General features: G+C 39.8%; 1 protein-coding gene across 1 annotated transcript in view; it reads right to left on the bottom strand.

The window, feature by feature from the left end:
- Positions 1 to 13,643, bottom strand: part of pemt (phosphatidylethanolamine N-methyltransferase) — a 46,106-nt gene extending 32,463 nt beyond the window's left edge. Inside the window, exons 1-3 of the mRNA XM_053639875.1 lie at positions 13,417 to 13,643; positions 12,726 to 12,833; positions 3,228 to 3,343 (exon numbers count right to left, since the gene is read on the bottom strand). Of these exons, the coding sequence (XP_053495850.1) occupies positions 3,228 to 3,343; positions 12,726 to 12,833; positions 13,417 to 13,488 (296 nt within the window). The 5' untranslated portion in view covers positions 13,489 to 13,643. The remainder of the gene's footprint in view (positions 1 to 3,227; positions 3,344 to 12,725; positions 12,834 to 13,416) is intronic.
- Positions 13,644 to 21,630: the final 7,987 nt, after the last annotated feature.

Below are 21,630 nucleotides of genomic sequence, written 5' to 3'. Positions count from 1 at the left end.
GGTCTTTATCATGCTGGAATACTGCATACTGATCATGCTCTGCTTCAGTATGTCACAGTACATGTTGGCATTCAAGGTTCCCTCAATGAACTGTAGCTCCCCAGTGCCGGCAGCACTCATGCAGCCCCAGACCATGACACTCCCACCACCATGCTTGACTGTAGGCAAGACACACTTGTCTTTGTACTCCTCACCTGGTTGCCACCACACACGTTTGACACCATCTGAACCAAATAAGTTTATCTTGGTCTCATCAGACCACAGGACATGGTTCCAGTAATCCATTTCCTTAGTCTGCTTGTCTTCAGAAAACTGTTTGCGGGCTTTCTTGTGCATCATCTTTAGAAGAGGCTTCCTTCTGGGACGACAGCCACGCAGACCAATTTGATGCAGCGTGTGGCGTATGGTCTGAGCACTGACAGGCTGACCCCCCACCCCTTCAACCTCTGCAGAAATGCTGGCAGCACTCATACGTCTATTTCCCAAAGACGACTCTGGATATGACGCTGAGCACGTGCACTCAACTTCTTTGGTGGACCATGGCGAGGCCTGTTCTGAGTGGGAACCTGTCCTGTTAAACCGCTGTATGGTCTTGGCCACCATGCTGCAGCTCAGTGTCAGGGTCTTGGCAATCTTCTTATAGCCTAGGCCATCTTCATGTAGAGCAACAATTCTTTTTTCAGATCCTCAGAGAGTTCTTTGCCATGAGGTGCCATGTTGAACTTCCAGTGACCAGTATGAGGGAGTGTGAGAGCGATGACACCAAATTTAACACACCTGCTCCCCATTCAAACCTGAGACCTTGTAACACTAACAAGTCACATGACACCGGGGGGGGGGGGGGGGATGGCTAACTGGGCCCAATTTGTACATTTTCACTTAGGGGTGTACTCATTTTCAGCGGTTTGTGTTGAGTTATTTTGAGGGGACAGCAAATTTACACTGTTACACAAGCTGTACACTCACTACTTTACATTGTAGCAAAGTGTCATTTCTTCAGCATTATCACATTAAAAGATATAATCAAATATTTACAAAAATGTGAGGGGTGTACTCACTTTTGTGAGATACTGTATATACACATACATACATACATACATATATATGTGTATGTCAGTATGTATGTGTGTGTATATATATATCTATCTCTCTCTCTCTATATAAAAATATACATATATATATTATATATATATACACACACACACACACACACATACATATACATCAGTATGTATGTGTGTATCTCTCTCTCTCTATATATATGTCAGTATGTATGTGTGTGTGTGTATATATACTTATATATATATATATATATACACACACACACACACACACACACACACATATATATAAAATATACATACATATACATGTGTATGTCAGTATGTGTGTGTGTATCTCTCTCTCTCTCTCTCTCTCTCTCTCTATATATATATATATATATATATATATATATATATATATATATATATATATAAGTATTCATGCATTGCTTTTTATGGATGCAAAAAAAAAAAAGCATTGAATTAAACTAAAGTCCTAATTTAATAATAAATATTCTGGTGTGTGTGTGTGTGTGTGTGTGTGTGTGTATTGGCGATTTTCAGTCTTATATAATTGGTCAAACAGTTGTATAAAGTTTTAGTCTGAAGTGTATATATGTAACACTCAGTTTGTGGATTTTATTTTACATAAATGAATAAATGGTACTGAAAGTCTCTCCCATCCGATTAATCGAAAAAATAGTCAGCCAACTAATCGATTATGAAAATAATCTTTAGTTATAGCCCTAGCTCGATTGAATTTTTAAGACCTTTGAAACATGAATTTAAGACATTTTAATGCTAATTAAGGCCTTATTTTTACATTAAGGAATTTAAGACATTTTAAGACTATTTAAGGACCTGTGGACACCTTGATTAGTAGAATGGAATAGATTTTCCTCTCTTCTGTTTACTCCCTGATGATTGGTCCTTTTCTCAAACCCCATGAATGCTCACGTCAGAGAATCATACAAATACAAATGACTTTACCATCTACATTGAATTATGTATATTGAGCTAAATAGCTGCCCTGCCATGGAAATTTCCCCTCACTGCCCTCTCGTTACAAAATCTTCCAGCAGATACAGAGACATGAGGTCAAAGCCAGTGAAGGGAATACACTGGTCACCAGCAGTGAGGTGCTATATATGCACTTCAGATCACTGGGATGGAAACCCCCCCCACCAAAAAATCCCAGACTGGAACTGGGGTGGAGGCCTTTATGAAAAAGAAAAAAAAAAAAAAGACAAACCATACTCAACATTTTTCTTTGAAAAAGTAAACAAAGATCATTAAAATACTAGAGGCAGAAAACTTGATTTATATATATTTTTTTAACAAGCAAACAACTTTGTGATACTGGCCAGCCATGATGCTTTCTCATTTTTGATGATGTCAGTAGTTTATAATGGATTGTTGGCAGCCTGCTTCTGAATTTTAGCCCTTATGAAACTCTATTGTCTTACCCAAGAAGTCAGAGAAATTATTGCTTGTAAAGTCTGGAGTAATTTATGAATCATATATTATTATAATCTACTATACTTTTATATAGTTGAATATTTTAACATTTTAATCAGTTGAAAATTAAAACCTAAGGCACACAATACAGTAATGCTTATTTTTGCTGTACCAGAAATCGAGTGGTCTCTTCCTGAATGTATGATGTAAATCATATGCTATGGCCTCTGCAGTCATCAGATCTCAACCCAACTGAACACATATAGGAGATTTTTGAGTGATGTGTTAGACTCCCCACCACAAACCCCAACTGAGGGGAAATCTTTCAAAAGAATGGTGTTCATCCATTCAGTGCAGTTCAATAGCCTTGTAAAATCTGTGCCAAGGTGTGCTGAAGATGTTCCGGCAGCTCATGGTGACCCAACACCTTACTAACATTCTTTATGTTGTTTTTCCCCCTTAAGCTATGAACCATCTGAATATATTTCTAAAAAATTTACAAGGTAATAAAAAATCCAAAACATACAAGACAGGATGAGGAACATAAAGGAAGAGTGGTAGCTCAGCAATGTGCTTAGATTTGTGCTTAAATCCAACCTATTAAACAGTCATCATCTGTGATTTCAGTTGTACTGTGATATTTCCTTAGTGCTTTTCTTAAAAGTCTGACAGCTCTATGCTTGTGAAGTTTATAAACATGACTACTAAGTAGGTTATTTGTATTACCTGTGACTGCGGTAAACATTGAGAAGCAGAATGACAGCACCCAGGCAGTAGCAGGCCACATATGGGCTTTTAAACATGCGTGTCAGACCTTGTGTTCTATGTTCCCATCTGGCAACCTAAAATATATAAGTGCAGAGATTAATAACAGTACCGAAGCTTTTGAGATCAGAGAAGCTTTAAGGTCATAGTCGGATATTCAGTAATACCTTAAACATTACCTGAAATAATAATGATTACTATTAAAACATGACTGCATTAATGCATGTAATTCAAAAAGTGCATGCATTTTTAACTAGGCTTTGTGGAGTTTAGCTGAAAGCTAAAGCTGTCTACTTTGCCTTCCCATGCTGATTACTGTACAACACCACACATCCTCTGCGATCTTTTTTACGCAGTCTAATGAATATACATTTTTACTTTAAAAAACATGTATATTTCAAATTATGAGTTATTACTAGCAGAAGAAGAAGCATTTAGTTCATTTGTCCTTATGGAATTAACATCCACAGGTTGATGCACAAGCCGCTTCCAGTTGTCAGTTTATTCTGTCCAAATTTACACAGCGGTCAAAATATGGAACCAAAGGAATCTAAAGTTACTGCTATTTCTATTAGAGAAAAATAGACTAAATATTGGTTGTGTAAGAAAGGAGAGCAGTTGCTTAATGATTAGACCTTAACAGTGAGAATTTTGCCAAATGGCATGCCAATCCTGATCATCCTAAATGGTGTCACTGATTTGAGGTTCTGCCACTGAAGTCTGCACTTGTATTCTGTATGTCAATCCTTTGTAAAATAATACTACATAACTAAACTACAACATGTAAAGATAAGACCTTCAAAACCCTAAAAATCCTTTTTTACACAAACCTTTTTCAATTAGCCCAAAAGTGCTTAAGTAATTTCCCTACCATTCTGTTCTGATGGTATTCAAATCCTGTTTAACTTGTTAATGTGCCTTAATGGATTTGTGCACTCAATACTCCATGTGCAAACATGTACGACAGTAATTACCTTGCTGAAACAAAACAAATCCAGTAAAAAAAAATATAAATAAATAAATAAAAAATCACCATAATTAATTAATTTGGGACAACTAGCAACTGAAGGGTTTTTTGACAGTGTGTGTGATTGTGGAGGGTTTTGAGTGTGTGTGTGTGTGTGTGTGTGTGTGTGTGTGTTTCAGGCCTTGTTATAACCAGATTAATGTATGCTGGAGCTCTGAGGGTCTCAGAGGGCTGGGGAACAGAACATGTTGCAATTGCATGCACGACACACCTCCGGCCTGGTATCATACAGTCCCCTCCAAAATGGAACGGCAAGGCCAATTCTTTTTTATTTTTTTGCTGCATACTGAAGACATTTGGGTTTGAGATCAAAAGATGAATATGATAAGAGAGCTTAGAATTTCAGCTTTTATTTCCTGGTATTTATATGTAGATGTGCTAAACGAAATATAAAATAGCACATTTTGTATTAGATCACACAATTTGTAGACAAGCAAAAATATTGGAACATGTGACTGACCAGTGTTTCTTGTTACCTAGGTGTGTCCTGTTAGACTGACTGTTTAAACAGTAAATAGCTCTGAACATCTACTCTTGGTTTTAGCTTCAGTTTCACCTGTGAAGACTACATTTGTTGGTAAAAAGGATAAGCTGACGGCCAAACCAACAGAGTGGCCTCTCCAACAGAGCACCCCTCCAGAAGCCAGCAGGGCGGTCTCCACAGCCAAGCTCCAGCCAGAGGCCAACGTGGCAACCTCCCCTGAAGAGCTCCTGCCGGAGGCCTCATCTCCAAAAGCTCCAACCTGAGACCAACAAGGTGGTCTCCTCTGCACAGCTCCAGCCAGTGGCCAACGTGGCGGCATCACCTTCAGAGCTCCAGCCTGAGACCAACGAGGTGGTCCCCCCTGAAGAGCTTCAGCTTGAGTTTAACGTGGTGACCTCATCTCCAGAGTCCCAGTTTGAGACCATGAATTGGTCTCTCCAGCCATGTTCCTACAAGAGGTCAATGAGGTGACCTCCCAAGCTATGTTCGTAACAGCGGTCAATGATGTGTCCTCCCAAACCACATTCCTGCCTGAGGCCGAAGGAACGGCCCCCAAGCTATGTTCACGCTAGAGGCCAACGAGATGGCCTGAGGCTGACGGAGCGGCCTCCCATGTCATGCTAATGCCAAAGGCCGATGAGACAGCCTACCAAGTGTCAGTGTCAGTTTTATTTTGAGAGCTTGCAAGACCTCAAGCCTAAAGAGAGACGGCGGCTGACATTCATGTTATCCCGGTTCATCAGCCCAGCTCACCAATGGGCCGAGTTCCTGATCACCACAGGCAACCTCGGCCTGGGAAGTGTGGCTGAGTTCATATGCTTCATGAAGGTGATCTACGGAAATGCTGACTTTTGATTCGATTTAGAAATTTTTTTGGGGCGGGCCAGCCTGACGGCTGAACCCACAAGACCATTCACCACATACTACAAGAGGGAGCCAGAGGCCGACAGGGCGGCCTCTCCAGCAGAGCACCCTCCAGAATCAGACAGGGTAGCCTCCATAGCCAAGCTCCAGCCAGAGGCCAATGTGGCAACCTCTCCTGCAGAGCTCCAGCCAGGCCGACGAGACAGCCTACCAAGTCCTGCTCCTGCCTGAAGCTGAAGAGACAGCCTCTCACAACATGCTCAAGCCTGAGCTTGATCTCCATCAGAGATACACCCTCATGCAGAGTGCTGGAGCAAGTTGTCAATGACTTTGTTTACGTTCTGGCGTGTGTTTTATTTTGGCTTCGGTCCTGTCTCCACCCCTGTTTTATGATTGGTTGTTTCACTTATGTGGCATCATTGTCCACAGCTGTTTCTGTTTCCCCTTTCAATTAGTTATAGTATTTATACCCTCGTGTTTCATTTTTACAGTGGGAAAAATGCAATATTCTTTCAGCTGCAAGATGTTTGAGGGTTTTCTTGCATGTACTGCCCGTTTCAAATCCCCCTACAACATTTCAATTGGCTTTAACTAGGCCATTCCATAACCCTCCATTTCTTCTTTTTGAGCTATTCCTTGGTGGATTTGCTAGTCTGCTTAGATTCTGTAGTTTATTATAACGGAAGTGATCTATTAGTAACAAGGCCGCAGTGATACACAGTGTAGCGCAAGTAAGATCTGTAATGTCTAATTAAAACATTATGATCAAAAGTAAAATAATATGTCTAAAGGCAGTGAGTAACAGAAACCACAAGGTGCAGTGAAAGTGAGTTTATATTATTAATTTAGGACTGTAGTTTAATTCAGTGCTTTTTGTGCATCCATAAAAATAATGCATAAATACTATAAAATAATATATATTATGTGTGTGTGTGTGTGTGTATATTTATATATATATATATATATATATATATATATATATATATATATATATATATATATATATAAATAATAAATATATATATATAAAATTAAAAAAGTTTATAATTATTTATAAAGGTATTTATGCATTATTTATTATGGGTGCACAAAAAGCACAGAATTAAACTACAGTCTTAAATGAGTAATATATATTCTGGTGTGTGTGTGTGTGTGTGTGTGTGTGTGTATTGGGTTCTTTTCAGTCGTGTATAATTGGACAGTTGTGTAAAGTTTTAGTCTGAAGTTTATATTTGTAACACTCAGTTTGTGGATTTTATTTTAAATAAATGAAAAAAAATGGTAGCGAACGTTTGCCCCCCCGATTAATTCGAAAAATAATTGGCCAACTAATCGATTATAAAAATAATCGTTAGTTGCAGCCCTACATCAAGGCATGCAGTTCTCCCAGCCCTTCCTGAAGTGATTGTCAGTTAAGAAGTCTGTCTTCAATGGCACTGTTTCCAGGCTAGCATTTTATCTACAGTGCCCTTCAATAATATTGACACCCTTGGAAAATATGAGCAAAGAAGGCTGTGAAAAATTATCTTTATTGTTTAAGCTTTTGATATTTTGTAAAAAAAAATTTTTTAAAAATAAAAAAAAATCACAAAAATACTCTGCTTTCATGGATATCAAACAATTGCAAACACGACACAGGTTTATCAAAAAAATATTTGTTAAACATGTGTGTGCCATAATTATTGGCACTCCTATGAATTCATATGAGAAAAATTTATTTGAAGTATACTCCCATTGATATTTTAAATTTGTTTAGTACACCTGGGTGACTAGGAACAGGAAATTGTTCGACACTGACTTCCTGTTTCACAGGAGTACAAATATGAGGTAACACACAGGCCAAATTCCATTAGTCATACCTTACAATGGGTAAGAACAGGGAATATAGCTGTGACATGCGGCAAAAGGTTGTTGAGCTTCACAAAATGGGAAGGGGCTATAAGAAAATAGCACAAGCATTGAAAATGCCCATTTCTACCATCAGGGCAATAATTCAGAAATTCCAGTCAACTGGAAATGTTATGAATCAACCTGGAAGAGGACGTGTGTCTATATCGTTTCAATGCACTGTGAAGAGGATGGTTCGAGTGGCCAAAAAAACCCCAAGGATCACAGCTGGAGAATTGCAGAAGTTAGTTGCATCTTGGGGTCAGAAAGTCTCTGTTCCATACATGGTGTGCAACTCATCACCTCGATCTGGAGCACTGCACAATTCCAAAATACTAACTTTTCAAGGACTGCTAGACAGGCAGGCCCCAATCTCATTAAAGTCGAGCTAGAGTGTGGAGTGCAGAGTGGAGTCCCTTAAGACTATGTTAAGCCAGATGCTTAAAGGAAATGACAAGAGCATCTATAAAAACTGTGGAAAATGGGAGAACTACATGTGTTATCTGGGGTTCAGAGCACCATACATACATGAATAGCATTTAAGTTAACAGTTTTAACAGTTAGTTGCGTCTTGCGGTTAGAATGTCTCCAAAACAACAATCTGAAGTCACCTACATCACCCCAAGGTGTTTGGAAGGGTTTCAAGAAAAAAGCCTCTACTTGCATCCAAAAACAAACTCGAGCATCTTCAGTTTGCCAGACACTACTGGAACTTCAAATGGGATCAGGTTCTATGGTCAGATGAAACCAAAATAGAGCTTTTTGGCAATAAACACCAGAGGTGGTTTTGGAGCACACAGAGAGGTAGCCATATGGAAAAGTACCTCATGCCCACGGTTAAATATGGTGGTGGCTCTTTAATGTTTTGGGGCTGTTTTTCTGCCAGAGGACCTGGACATTGTGTTAGGATACATGGCATAATGGACTCTACCAAATATCAACAGATATTAAATGATAACCTGACTGCCTCTGCCAGAAAGCTTAAAATGGGCCATGATTGGATCTTCCAGCAGGACAATGATCCAAAACATCAAAATCAACACAAAAATGGTTTAGTGACCACAAAATCAAGGTCCTGCCATGGCCATCCTAGTCCCCTGACCTGAATTGAAGAGGAGAGTCCACCAACAAAACCTCGAAATGTGAAGGATCTGGAGAGATTCTGTATGGAGGAACGGTCTCAGATCCCTCACCATGTATTCTCCAACCTCATCAGGCATTATAGGAGAAGACTCAGAGCTGTTATCTTGGCAAAGGGAGGTAGCACAAAGTATTGACTAAAATGGTGCTAATAATTGTTGCACACCTATATTTAACAAAGAGTATTTTTGATAAACCTGTGTTTTGTTTGCAATTGTTTGATATCCATGAGAGCAGAGTATTTTTGTGAATTTATTGAACAAAAGATCAAAAGATTAAACAATAAAGACAATTTTTCACAGCCTTCTTCACTCATATTTAGCAATGGGGCCAATATTAGTGGAGGGCACTGTATGTCTCTGGCCCCCAAAAGTGACAGGGTTGTTGTGGCCACTAAAGGGTGCCATCTGACCAATCCATTTAGCTCCACTGGCTTTTGATTATAATGCAAGGACAATTTATTTATTTTTTGATTTGAGATCAAAAGATGAATATGAGACAACAGATCCAATATTTACATCTAGATGTGTTAAAAAACTTAGAACTTTTTGTTTGAATCCAGCCATTTTTCAAGTGATCAAAAACATGTGACTGACAGGTGTTTCTTGTTGCCCAGGTGTGCCCTGTTAGATTGACTGTTAAAAAAAAAATTAATAACTATGAAAGTCTACTCTTGGTCTGAGCCCTGGGTTTCACCCGTGAAGACTGCAATATGCTGTTAAAAATTACGAACTAACATGAAGACCAGAGAACTGTCTATGGGAGAAAAGCAAGCCATTTTGAATCTGATAAAAGAGGGAAACAGAACCTTGCACAAGATTTGGGCAAAGCGAATGCAACATTTTGGAATATCCTGAAAAAGAAAGAAACCACTGGTGTACTAACAACCATACATGGAACAGGTAGGCCAAGGAAAACAACAGCAGTTGATGTCAAAAACATTGTGAGAGCTGTGAAGAAAAACCCCAAAACAACAGTTAGTGACATCACCAACAACCTCCACAGGGCAGGGGTAAAGGTATCACAATCCACCATTTGAATAAGAATTTGAGAGCAGAAATATAAAGGCCATACCACAAGATGCAAACCACTCATCAGCAGTAAGAATCAGAAAGCCAGGTTGGAATCACAAAGAAATACAGAGATGAGCCACAAAAGTTCTGGAACCAATATTAATATCTACCAAAGTGATAAAAAGGCCAAAGTGTCGAGAAAGAAAGGATCTGCTCATGATCCAAAACATTCAAACTCATCGGTCAAGCATGGTGGAGGTAGTGTCATGGCTTGGGTTGGTATGGCTGCTTCTGGAACAGGCTCAATAATCTTTATTGATGATGTAACTCATGATGGTAGCAGCAGAATGAATTCGGAAGTCTACAGAAACATTCTGTCTGCCAATTTACAGAGTAATGAATAAAGTCTAACTGGGGGGAACTTCATCATGCAGCAAGACAATGATCCTAAACACAGTGCCAACACTGGGCAGAACACAGGGCAGAAAAGGACTTCAGCAGGGGGAAAGACAGAAGGTTTCAGACCGGCCAAGTCAATCGTCAGAACTTAACACAACTGAGCAAGTATTTCACCTCCTGAAGAGGAAACTGAAAGGAGGAACACTCCCCTCCCCCTGCCAAAAAAAAGACGACAACAACAACTGAATGAAGCTGCTGTACAAGCATCACAAAAGAAGAATAAAACAATCTGGTAATGTCAGTGGGTCACCAGCTTGATGCAGTTATTGCAAGCACTTTCTGTCATTGCAAGACCACCTATTTCAATACTTTTACTCACCTAAAAAATGTAGTGGTCTGCCACCAAATGTGCCATGTTCTAAGTTGTTTAACACATCTAGATGTAAATATCAGGAACTGAAAGCTGAAACTCTGATCTATCGTCTCATATTGATCTTTTGATATCAAACCCAAATGTCTTCAGTGTATTGAAAAAACAAAAGAACTGGCCTTGGCATTCCATTACATTTGGATTTGTGTGTGTGTGTGTGTGTGTGTGTGTGTGTGTGTGTGTATGCATAAGAAATTAAACCCTTCTTCAATTCTATGTTTTATTTATCAGGGCCTACATAACAATTTTGTGGTTCTCACCAACTTCTATGGACAAACAAATAACCTCAGGTGACAACAAAAAACACAATCAATTTCAATATGTAGGTCATTTATTTTCCAAAAAGTAAACCACTATTCAGAAACCAGCTGGGAAAAAATAAAAAACACCCTCGACAATCATTAAGGGAGCAATTACCAGCTAGGTGTTACTAATGAAATGCAGCTGATTAGTTAATCATTAAGAAGTGTAACTACCTCTATAAAAGAAGTACTATTGGCAGTGTGTTGTTCTGGAGTGCTCAGATGTGTCTACATCAAGCCAAGAAGAAAGAATATCAGCCACAACCTCAGAGAAGCAACTGTTTTTGGATGGGCTCAATCTGGGAAGGGTTATAAGGCCATCTCCAAATGATTTGAAATTCACCATTGTACAGTGAGAAGGATTATTATTATTTTTTATTATTATTATATTATTATTATTATCCCAGCAAATTCAGTCCACATTCAGACAATTTATATAAAGATATAGATATAAAGAAACAACAAGAGCCATCATGTGACCTACAGGCCTCTGTAAGCACATTAAATGTTTATTTTCAAAACAGCACCATCAGAAAAAGACTGAACAAGTATGGCTTTCATGATAACAAAAATCTAAGAGATGGCTAAGAAAAAATCCAAAAAGAATATGACAGCACGATTTAGGTTTGCAAAACTGCATCTGAACAGACCACAATAGTTCCGGAACAATATCCTTTGGACCGATGAGACCATGATCAGCATGCACAGCGCCATGTCTGGCAAAAATCCATCACAGTTGTATCACCACAAAGCCCTCATACCAACTGTCAAGCATGGCGGTGGAGGGGTGATGATTTCGGCTTGTTTTGCAGCCACAGGACCTGGGAAACTTTCAGTCATTGAAACAATGATGAACTCCACTTCATACCAGAATATTTTTGAGACAAATATAAGGCCATCTATCCAGCAGCTTCAGCTGGGACAGAATTAGGTCATGAAACAGGACAATTATCCCAAGCACACCAGCAAAGCAACATCTGAATGGGTAAAAAAAAAAAAAAAAAAAAAAAAGGGTGCTGGAATGGCCAAGTCAAAGTCCAGGCTGCAACGCCATTGAGATGCTGTGCATAAATGAATGCCCTCAAACTGTTGAAAAGAAGAGTGGGCAAAAATTCTTCAAAATGATGTGAGACTGATAAACTCCTACAGAAAACCTTTAGTTCAAATTATTGTTGCTAAAGGTGGTTCTACATGTTACTGGATTATAGGATGTACTTACACCCCCCCCCCCCCCCCCCGGTTTCTGAGTGCTGGTTTAATTTTTGGAAAAATTGACTACATACTGAAATCTGTCAATATTCTTAAATGGTAAATGGTCTGCACTTATATAGTGCCTTTTAACCTTACCGGTTCTACAAAGCGCTTAACATTATTTCTCATTCACCTATTCTCTCTCACTCTCTCACACACACACCAGTGGCAGCAGAGGCTCTAGCCTGCCATCAGGAGCAATTTGGGGTTCAGTGTCTTGCCCAACGACACATCGGCATGTGGAGAGGCTGGGGCTCAAAGCACCAACCCTTCAAGTGGTGGCTAATCCACTGTAACACCTGAGTCACAGCCACCCTGTGGTTATTTGTATGTTTCTAGATGTTGGCGAGGACCACACAATTGTTTCTTTTCTGTGGTCCTTTCAATTGTGTAGTTTATTTTTTTTTACTGTAAACTAAACACTATATTTCGGTATAATTCTGCATAATGAATAAAGTTCTGTTTAATTCACTAGTGTGCTAAAACTAACAACTATGTGTTACTGGTAGACTGAAGCTGCAAATTATACTGGTATATTTACAACAGAAAAACTTATTGTAAATTCAAACTCCTATCATTTCACATTCAACGTTCTGCACACAAGAAGTGAATTACAGTTACACACTACTCTGTGCCGAGTAGTGCTCTAGTGTTGAGCTCACCACATTCCAGAAGAGTGGGTTGAAGATGATGGTGATGACAGCCATGCAGAAGCTGGGCTCGGTCAGATCAATGTGCTTCATTACTTCATACAACACAGACATGTCTGCCTGAAGTAAGTAAGAAAGAGAAGGAAAGATCAATCCACCAGTGAAGTCCATGCATCAGGGAATTCAGGCCATCATAAAAGCCTGAAGAAAAGCAACAAAGTACTGATTGTGATCATTTTTTGTTGATGATTCCATAACTTTTTCCCTCTATTTGATCCGGAAAAAATATGTCGTTTTAATTAAAACAATTGAATTTAAATTGTTTGAGGTATGTTTCACGAATCCAGAATGTTCGGCTATTAAACAAAAATTGTTTTGTGTCATATCTGTTATTTGTTTATTTGTCCAGAAGTAAAAAAGCCGGGTGAGCATCCTCTAAGTGTGGTGACTCCATCATTGTTGCCAGGGGTAGTATATGATCGGGGTCACAGCAGTAATAATAATAATAATAATTCTGTTTTGACTTTCAGGGTGTTTTTAGGTCACACATGCTATATCGCTCGACAGAAACAAGTGTTTCTGACATGTTGACAAAGCTCTGTCTCTGTGTCTCTGTCTGTGTGTGTGTGTGTGTGTGTGTGAGTGTGAGTGAGAGAGAGAGAGAGAGACAGACAGACACAGAGAGAGCTCAGATTGTGTGTACCTTGCTAAAGTCCACTTTATCGAGTCCTCCACAACAGTCGGGATTAATCTCAGTGATCGCAGCGGAATTCATAAAAACACTTTACTTTCATTTCAGTCCTAAACCACAGAGTAACTCGCTCTGCTTCCGCAAACAGCAGATGTGAACATTTAAAGAAATGATATCATTTGTTAGAACCTCAGACCACTGCTCTTTCCAATGCAGGGATGGCACTTCAACTTTAACCTACTGCTGAAGTGAATTATGGGTAATGGAGTTCAGCTTGAGCCGAGTGTGGTTTCCTTATTTTACTTCCGTGTTTTACGTTTACAAACGTTTCATAGTGCAAATAATAATATGAACATAACCATAAGTGCACAAATAAATAGGTAAAGCCTGATTTAAAAAAAATAATGATAAAAGATATGAAAAAGGAGCAACAGACGGGATGATTGATTAATGATTATATTTAAGCGTCTGGTTAAATATGTGACAGAGGATGTGACTCACTGAAAGTAGGGTGGAATATGTTCACTAAACTCTACTGGTTAATAAAATGTGTTTTAACTGGAAAGTGCTTTGCAAAGTTTCACAGCACAGGAAAGTCTTCAGCACCCAGGAATTTACACTTTCTGGTCTTTTCCTCATAAGATGCTAGACGGCTTTTTTTTTCTTCCTTTTTTTTTAAGAAAGGGGGCGGGGCACTCAGCCAAGTTCCCGTATGACTTAAGCATTTGTCCACTGATATACAATAAAGATAATTAAAAGACTTCCCTGCCCACCTACACCCTAGCAACCACCTGGGATACCTTAGCAACTGTCTAGCAACACCCTAGAATAGCATAAAAACCACCAAGCAAAACATGAGCAACAGCATTGCCTTGCTTAATCTGTGCGATTTCTGAGGAAACACTTTCGTCTGCTTTTAAACTAGTGATGGCCGCTTTGGAAACACTGCTTCATGAAGCTTTACGAATCTTTTGTTTCGACTCGGAGCCTGTATCAACTTGGACAAGTCACGTGATTCCAGCAAACGCGGCTTCGTGACGTCATTACTGTTTCGAAACTCCGATGGTTGCCACTAGGGGGTGTTGGTCTCAAAGTGAACCTATGAGCCAGCGTCTACTAGGGTTCTAACTGATTTCGGGTCAGTTTTATTATGGATGTTAATAAAACTGAAATGAATCAATAGTGTTTGTTCTGATCCATGATCAGTGCTCACTTCAGGATGCCTAGTTAATCACCTGACGTTAAATCCCGCCAGATTTTACTATAAAACAAACAAGCCAAGGCCAGGTGTTGTGGGGTATTGAGTTGTGAAGATATTTGTAATTGTTTTGTGAAAGGTGTCATTATGTTGGGCCTAGCTCTGGTTGCTTTTACACTGTTTTGACCAGCAGGTGTCGCCAGAGTGTGGTGTTTCGGACGCTTTGAAACAGTGAATCATTTTGCGAAGCAAAAAAAAGAGCAATTTTGCAAAGCTTTGAAAAGCTTCGTTTCTCCCATCACTACTTTTAACCACCAGCAAAAACAAACAAACAAACAAACAAAACCATCAGCTACTGATATTGCCATTACATATACAACAATACCCAGAATCCGTATCTTTTCCCAACCAATCAGATTTTCAGGCAGGTTTGAAACGCGCAAAGCGCCGAGGTGCCCGGGATTTTGGGGAGGGTCTCTGGAGCCATCAGAATAATGGGTACTTCTCAATACTCAAACTGATGCTTCCTCGTTTCCTCACTCCTCTGTCCTCCAGCCCGTGACCCGGAAATCGATCGACGTCAACCATCTTGAAGGACGTCTCAATTCTGTAATTGCACAGTGAGGAGGCGAGGAAGCTTCCAGAGGAGCTAGGAGTGAGGATACACAGGTGTATCTTATGCGGAAGTGTTTCTTGTTGAAAAACCTGACTTACATATAAATTCCTCTCCTCCTTTACATCTGCCACAATCTCCAACAAAAAGCCCTTTGATGTTGTGAAATATAATTAAATAATAATATCCTTACAATGAGTATCATAATTAATTAATCCTTGAATCTTTGGATATGCAAAGTAGCACAAAAGATGAGATAAATAATGTATTGTTTATTAATTCATTGTTGAATAACCCAGACATTTCACATACTGTACTATCAGTGCATTTTGCTTCATTAAGAATGTTGTTATTAACCAAACTCCAACAACATAACAGCAGATCAAAAAAATTAGCATAATGGCAGATCCCTGAAGCGCAGTGAGGTCATCCAGCTGAGTCATCACAGTCATCATTAATTGACGTCGCTTTGACGTGACGCTTGAGAGAGCGAGGATATTCCATTCGACTGGCTTCGGTTCCTCTCTCCTTGCATCTCATCCTTGCATCCTTCCCTCACATCCTAAGGGAGTGGAGCTAAGATGCAAGAAAAGGAAACAAGGAAAGGAAACGTAGATACACAAATAAGAAATGAGAAGCACCCCTTGATATCCATGTTTGTCTAGTGTTGCTGTGATTGACAGGGGAAAGAGCATGGCGTCCCTAACTCCCTGAGAGCACAGCCAGTTTTGTTCACTTGGGTTCCCCGCATCATCGGGAAACGAACTCACGATCTCCACATGATAGGTTGAACGCTTTTCTGTTGCACAAAAAATGTGGACGTTTCTTTTAATTTATGATACAGTGATATATTAAGGAATTATCATGTCAATGCTGGAATCTGTGCGAAACTCCACCTCCAAGAACACACTGCAGGCTACAAACATGGCCACCAAAGACTACAACACTCAACTGTCTCAGTCAATAGGTGTCTTTGACTTCGGCCGCGGCTGGAAGTAACCGATTGCTGAGAGTTGCCGCTCGTAGTCAGGGAGGAGTTGAGTTGAAAACGGAGCAGTCAAGTCAGACACTTTCTGCTTCCTGTAGTGACGCTCGTGCTTTGTTTGCTTTCTTTACCAAGTGGATTAGATGTAATATTTCTCAATGTAATAAACAGACATCTGAATTTTACATGTAGCAACCAGAAATACTTTTCACTAAATAGGTTAAGTTAATAGAGTGCCTGTATGTACAAGAAGAAAGTTCAACATAAGCCTGTATTATTTAAAAACCAATAAAATGCTGTCTATATATATTTTTTAACAGTTTTATTTTGATAAACATGACACAACAGAACATTAAGATTACATGAAAAGGGTTTTTACTGTTATAAAAATACAGATTTGTGAGCCTTAGAGGAATTGAAGGTGTCAGAATAAACATGAAAAGCATGTCATCGTCTTCGTGAGTGAGTCGTGAGATAGCTGTGTTGACATCAGAAGTCGTGCAGCCGCTCTGGAGAAGCTGTGCTGGCTGAGGGAGCCGGCTGCTCTCGTATTGCTATCGCAGTACTTTGATGTAACCTTTTAAGTCCTGTACACTGATTGATTTTTGTGTGTGTGTGTGTGTGTGTGTGTGTGTGTGTGTGTGTGTGTGTGTATATATATATATATATATATATATATATATATATATATATATATATATAAAGTTGCAATCAAAATTATTCAATCCCCGAAAGCGATTGAAATAGTTCAACACAACGAATGCTTCAAGTGGTTTCCCCAAATTCAACTGAAATGCAACTTATAATGACTTCTCCAGTTTCAAAATTATTCAAACCCTTCATGGCAAGCATCTATAGTACTTAGTAGAGCGTCCTTTTGCTGTTATGACCTGCTGCAAATGAGATGCAGAGCTTCTGTCAGCGTTCCTGAGGAATCTTATCCCATTCCTCATGAGCAATGGCCTCCAGTTCAGTAATATTCTTGGGTTTGCGTGCTGCAACCACCTTCTTCAAATCCCACCAGAAATCTTCTATGTGGTTCAAGGCAGGTGACTGTGATGGCCCTGTAGAATCTTCCAGGACTTCTTCTGCAAACAAGCCTTGGTGGAATTTGAGGTATGTTTGGGATTATTGTCCTGTTTGAAGGTCTAATGACGTCCAAGCTTCAGCTTCCACACAGATGACATGATGTTTTCTCCTAGGATTTCCTGATACTTCAATGAATCCATCTTGCCTTCCACACACTGCAGGTTTCCAGTGCCAGAGGATGCAAAGCAACCCCAGAGCATCACCGAGCCACCACCATGCTTGACTATGGACAGAGTGTTCTTTCTTCATTATTCTTCCTCCAGACCTACCGCTGATCCATCATGCCAAGAAGTTCCAGTTTTGTTTCATCGCTCCACAGAAGAGAATCCCAAAACTTCTGTGGCTTATTTATATGATTTTGAGCCGACTTTTCTTGTACTTTTGGGTCAGTAGTGGTGTACATCTTGGAGTTCAGGCATGGAAACCTTCTGCGTTCAGTATGCACCATACTGTGCTCACTGAAACCTCAGTGCCTGTTGCCACCAAGTCTTGCTACAGGTCTTTTACAGTCACTCGAGGGTTTTTCACAACCTGCCTTCTCAGAAATCTGGTTGCAGCCGTTGATCGCTTCCTTTTTCTGCCCTGTACAGGTATTTCATACATTTTCTTCCCCTAGCCAGTTCAGGTATTTCATGTGTTCCAGCTCAAGCACACCTGGTGCAAATAATGAAACCCTTGATTAGTTGCATCAGGTGTGCTACAGACAACACCTGTTTTGCATATTTGTGCTGTTGTGAGGGATTCTGTTCAGGGGTTGAATAATTTTGAAACTGGAGAAATCATTATAATTTGCATTTTCAGTTGAATTTGGGGAAAACACTCGAAGCATTCATTGTGTTGAACTATTTCAATTGCTTTTGTTTGATTTGTTCATTGCAAACAGCTGAAAGTCTGTACATTTTGACAATAAACCTGATTTGCAATAGGGGTTGAATAATTTTGATTGCAACTATATATATATATATTAGTTGTGGCCGAGTGGTTAAGGCGCTGCACTTGAAATCCATTGGGGTCTCCCTGCGCAGGTTTGAATCGCAACTCACAACTGGTGTTCCACAGGGGTCAGTTCTGGGTCCACTCCTTTTTTCTATCTACACTACATCTCTAGGGCAGGTGATTGAGTTTCATGGCTTCTCATATCATTGCTATGCTGATGGCACCCAGTTCTATTTGTCCTTCCAGCCTGACGATCCTTCCGTCTCTGCACGCATCTCTGCTTGCCTGTCAGACATTTCGGTCTGGATGAGGGAACACCACCTGAAGCTCAAGCTGGCAAAACCTGAGCTTCTCGTCGTCCCAGCCTGTCCCTCAATCAGTCACAACCTCACTGTACAGCTCGGCTCAACCGCACTCAAGCCAACCAGGACGGCCAGGAACCTTGGGGTGATTCTTGATGACAGCTTGACCTTTACAGACCACATCTCAACAACTGCAAGGTCCTCTAGGTTCATCCTGTACAACATCAAGAAAATCTGACCCTACCTCACCGAACAGGCTACACAGATACTAGTCCAGGCTCTTGTTATCTCAAAATTGGACGACTGCATCTCACTACTCTCGGGCCTCCCAGCAGCTCCATCAAACCCCTTCAGATGATTCAGAATGCAGCAGCATGCCTCGTCTTCAACCAGCCCAAGAGAACCCATGTCACAACCCTCTTCATCTCCCTCCGCTGGCTTCCTGTAGCCACCCGCATCAAATTCAAGGCCTTGATGCTCACCTACAAGACCTTGTCTGGAACAGCACCCTCCTACCTCAACTCTCTCCTGAAGGCTTACGTTCCCTCACGCAATCTGTGATCGATTAGCGACCGATGCCTAGTAGTACCTACTCAGCGTGGTTCAAGGTCCCTTTCAAGAACATTCAAACTAATTGTTCCTCAGTGGTGGAATGAACTTCCAACCTCAATCCGGACTGCAGAAGCTCTTACCATCTTCAAAAAAACAGGTAAAGACCCACCTCTTCCGTGAACACCTAACAAACCCATAAAAAAAAAATTTAAAAAATTGCACTTACACCTTTACTGTGTGCACTTGGCTTCTTCTGGAACTCAATTAATGAACTCAATTAATGTTAATCTTGTATGGTAGCATTACTTGTATTGTTCTCTGCTTGATATATCGCTTTGGTTGTATTTTCTCATTTGTAAGTCGCTTTGGATAAAAGCATCTGCTAAATGAATAAATGTAATGTAAAGTTATATATATATATATATATATATATATATATATATATATATATATATATATATATATATATATATATATATATATATATGAGGCCTGGTACACAAATTAAACCTTTTAGCAGGTATGAAGGCATGAGAGGGTTTTAAAATTCAAACATTTACTAGAGGAAACCCAACTAGTGTTAGTATGTAGTAATGGTACGTATGTCATTTGTTGCAACAACTAAGACTGTGCCTGGAACTTCAGCACGATTCCCCCTGAAAATTGTCCACACAGCATCATAAGCCTTCCTCATTAGTCCCTGGACAAGCTGATGCGATGCTATGGTTAGATGCTCAGTACAATCTCCACTGAACTATGCCACACTGAAGACTCTTTCTCTGCAGTCCTCCACTGATGCAATGGCTGACTATGCTGAAGTCACTTCATTGAACAGAATCACCAAAGAGACACCCTCAGAACATAACTACAGTCATGGGGTAAAGAAAGTACACCTTCCTTCAATTCTATCCTAATAATTGAGTGGTCCTCACCAACTTCTATCAACAAATAAACAACCTCAGGTGACAACAAAAAAAACCCAACAGATTTCAGTATGTAGTCAGAAACCAGGTGGGAAAAAAATAAGTACACCCTATAATTCAGTAACATGCAGAGCCACATTTAGCACCAATAACTTGAAGTACACATTGTCTGCAGGAGTCTCTAAGCATTTTGGACACATTTTTGGCCCCCTCTTCTTTACAACATTGTTTCAGTTCATTGATATTTGAGGGCATTCTTTAATGCACAGCTCTCTTAAAATCCCACCACATCATCTGAATGGGCTTGAAGTCTGGACTTTGACTTGGCCATTCCAACATTTGTTTCTGATCATCATGCTGGAAGTATCCATTAGAAGATGGGTAACTTGTGGCCACAAAGGGATGAACATATTCAGCAACAATACTCAAATAGGCTGTGGCATTCAAGAGATGATTGTCACACCATGTCTTCTCAAACTGGTTTCAGGAACATGACAATGAGTTCAGTGTCCTTCTCAGCCACCGGATCTGAATCCAATAGAACACCTTTTGGATATGGTAGAACGGGAGATTGAAAGTGCACCTGAAAAATCTGCAGCAATTGTGTAATGTAATCATGTCAACATGGACCAGAATCTCAAAGGAATGCTTCCAACATCTTCTGGAATCCATACCATGAAGAATTGCAGCTGTTTTGAGAACAAAGGGAGGCCCTACCCAGTATTAGTATAGTGTTACTAATTAAGTTCTCTCAGAGTATATGTTGTATGTCTCCATTTTGGCTAATAAACACATGACATTAGCGTCAAGTGATTACACAGAGAACGACCCCCAGGTTTGATCTCCAGTTGGGCTAATATATTCTAGCACATTTCAGTGATGCATCTGGTATTCAGCAGTTGTGATATGGATTCGCAGGTGTAATGTTTTCTTATGCAGATGAAACATGGCATGGAGCCAGTCGAGCATTATGGACAGGAAACATGGGGGGGGGGGGGATCAAATCACTACTGCAGGTACCTATCTGCCTATATGTGTGTGTAGGTGTATTAATTTGCCCCAGTATTATTTACTTTTACAGCATTTAACAGATGCCCTTATCCAGAGCCAATGATAATGATGAATATTATCATCACCACCAATGAGACCTCAGGAGATCATGTCAACCCACTGATTTTAACCCTCCCATCTACCAATCACCACCAGCCATGACTGATTGGGAGTGTCCAGTTATTTCAGAATTTTGGAAATTTGTGAACAAATTTATCAGGATTGTCTTGTCAAAGACAACAACATTTACTCTCAACCAACAAAGACTGATGTTTGCTAGATTTATACAGGTAAAAAAATAAATAAAATTCTGCAGTTGTTAGTACTTCTAATCTCTACTGTCCATTACTGGAATCATGCTTCTAGTAAAAACGTCAAATTTAGAAGGTGCAACGTTACATAAGGCACATCATAAAACAATATGGCAAAGTTTGAAACTGCTCTAGTTTATGTGACATCGGGAAGAAACACTGAACTGGGGGCTTAGCATGTGACATGTGACAAAAACTGGGAATAGCACACTTGGCAAGTCTAAGGCACATACTCGGGACAGCTCTGATCACAAGAATGAAACATTA

Source organism: Ictalurus furcatus, chromosome 13, assembly GCF_023375685.1.
Source record: "Ictalurus furcatus strain D&B chromosome 13, Billie_1.0, whole genome shotgun sequence".
In the NCBI taxonomy this organism is placed as follows: domain Eukaryota; kingdom Metazoa; phylum Chordata; class Actinopteri; order Siluriformes; family Ictaluridae; genus Ictalurus; species Ictalurus furcatus.
This window is presented reverse-complemented; position numbering and strand designations above follow the sequence as displayed.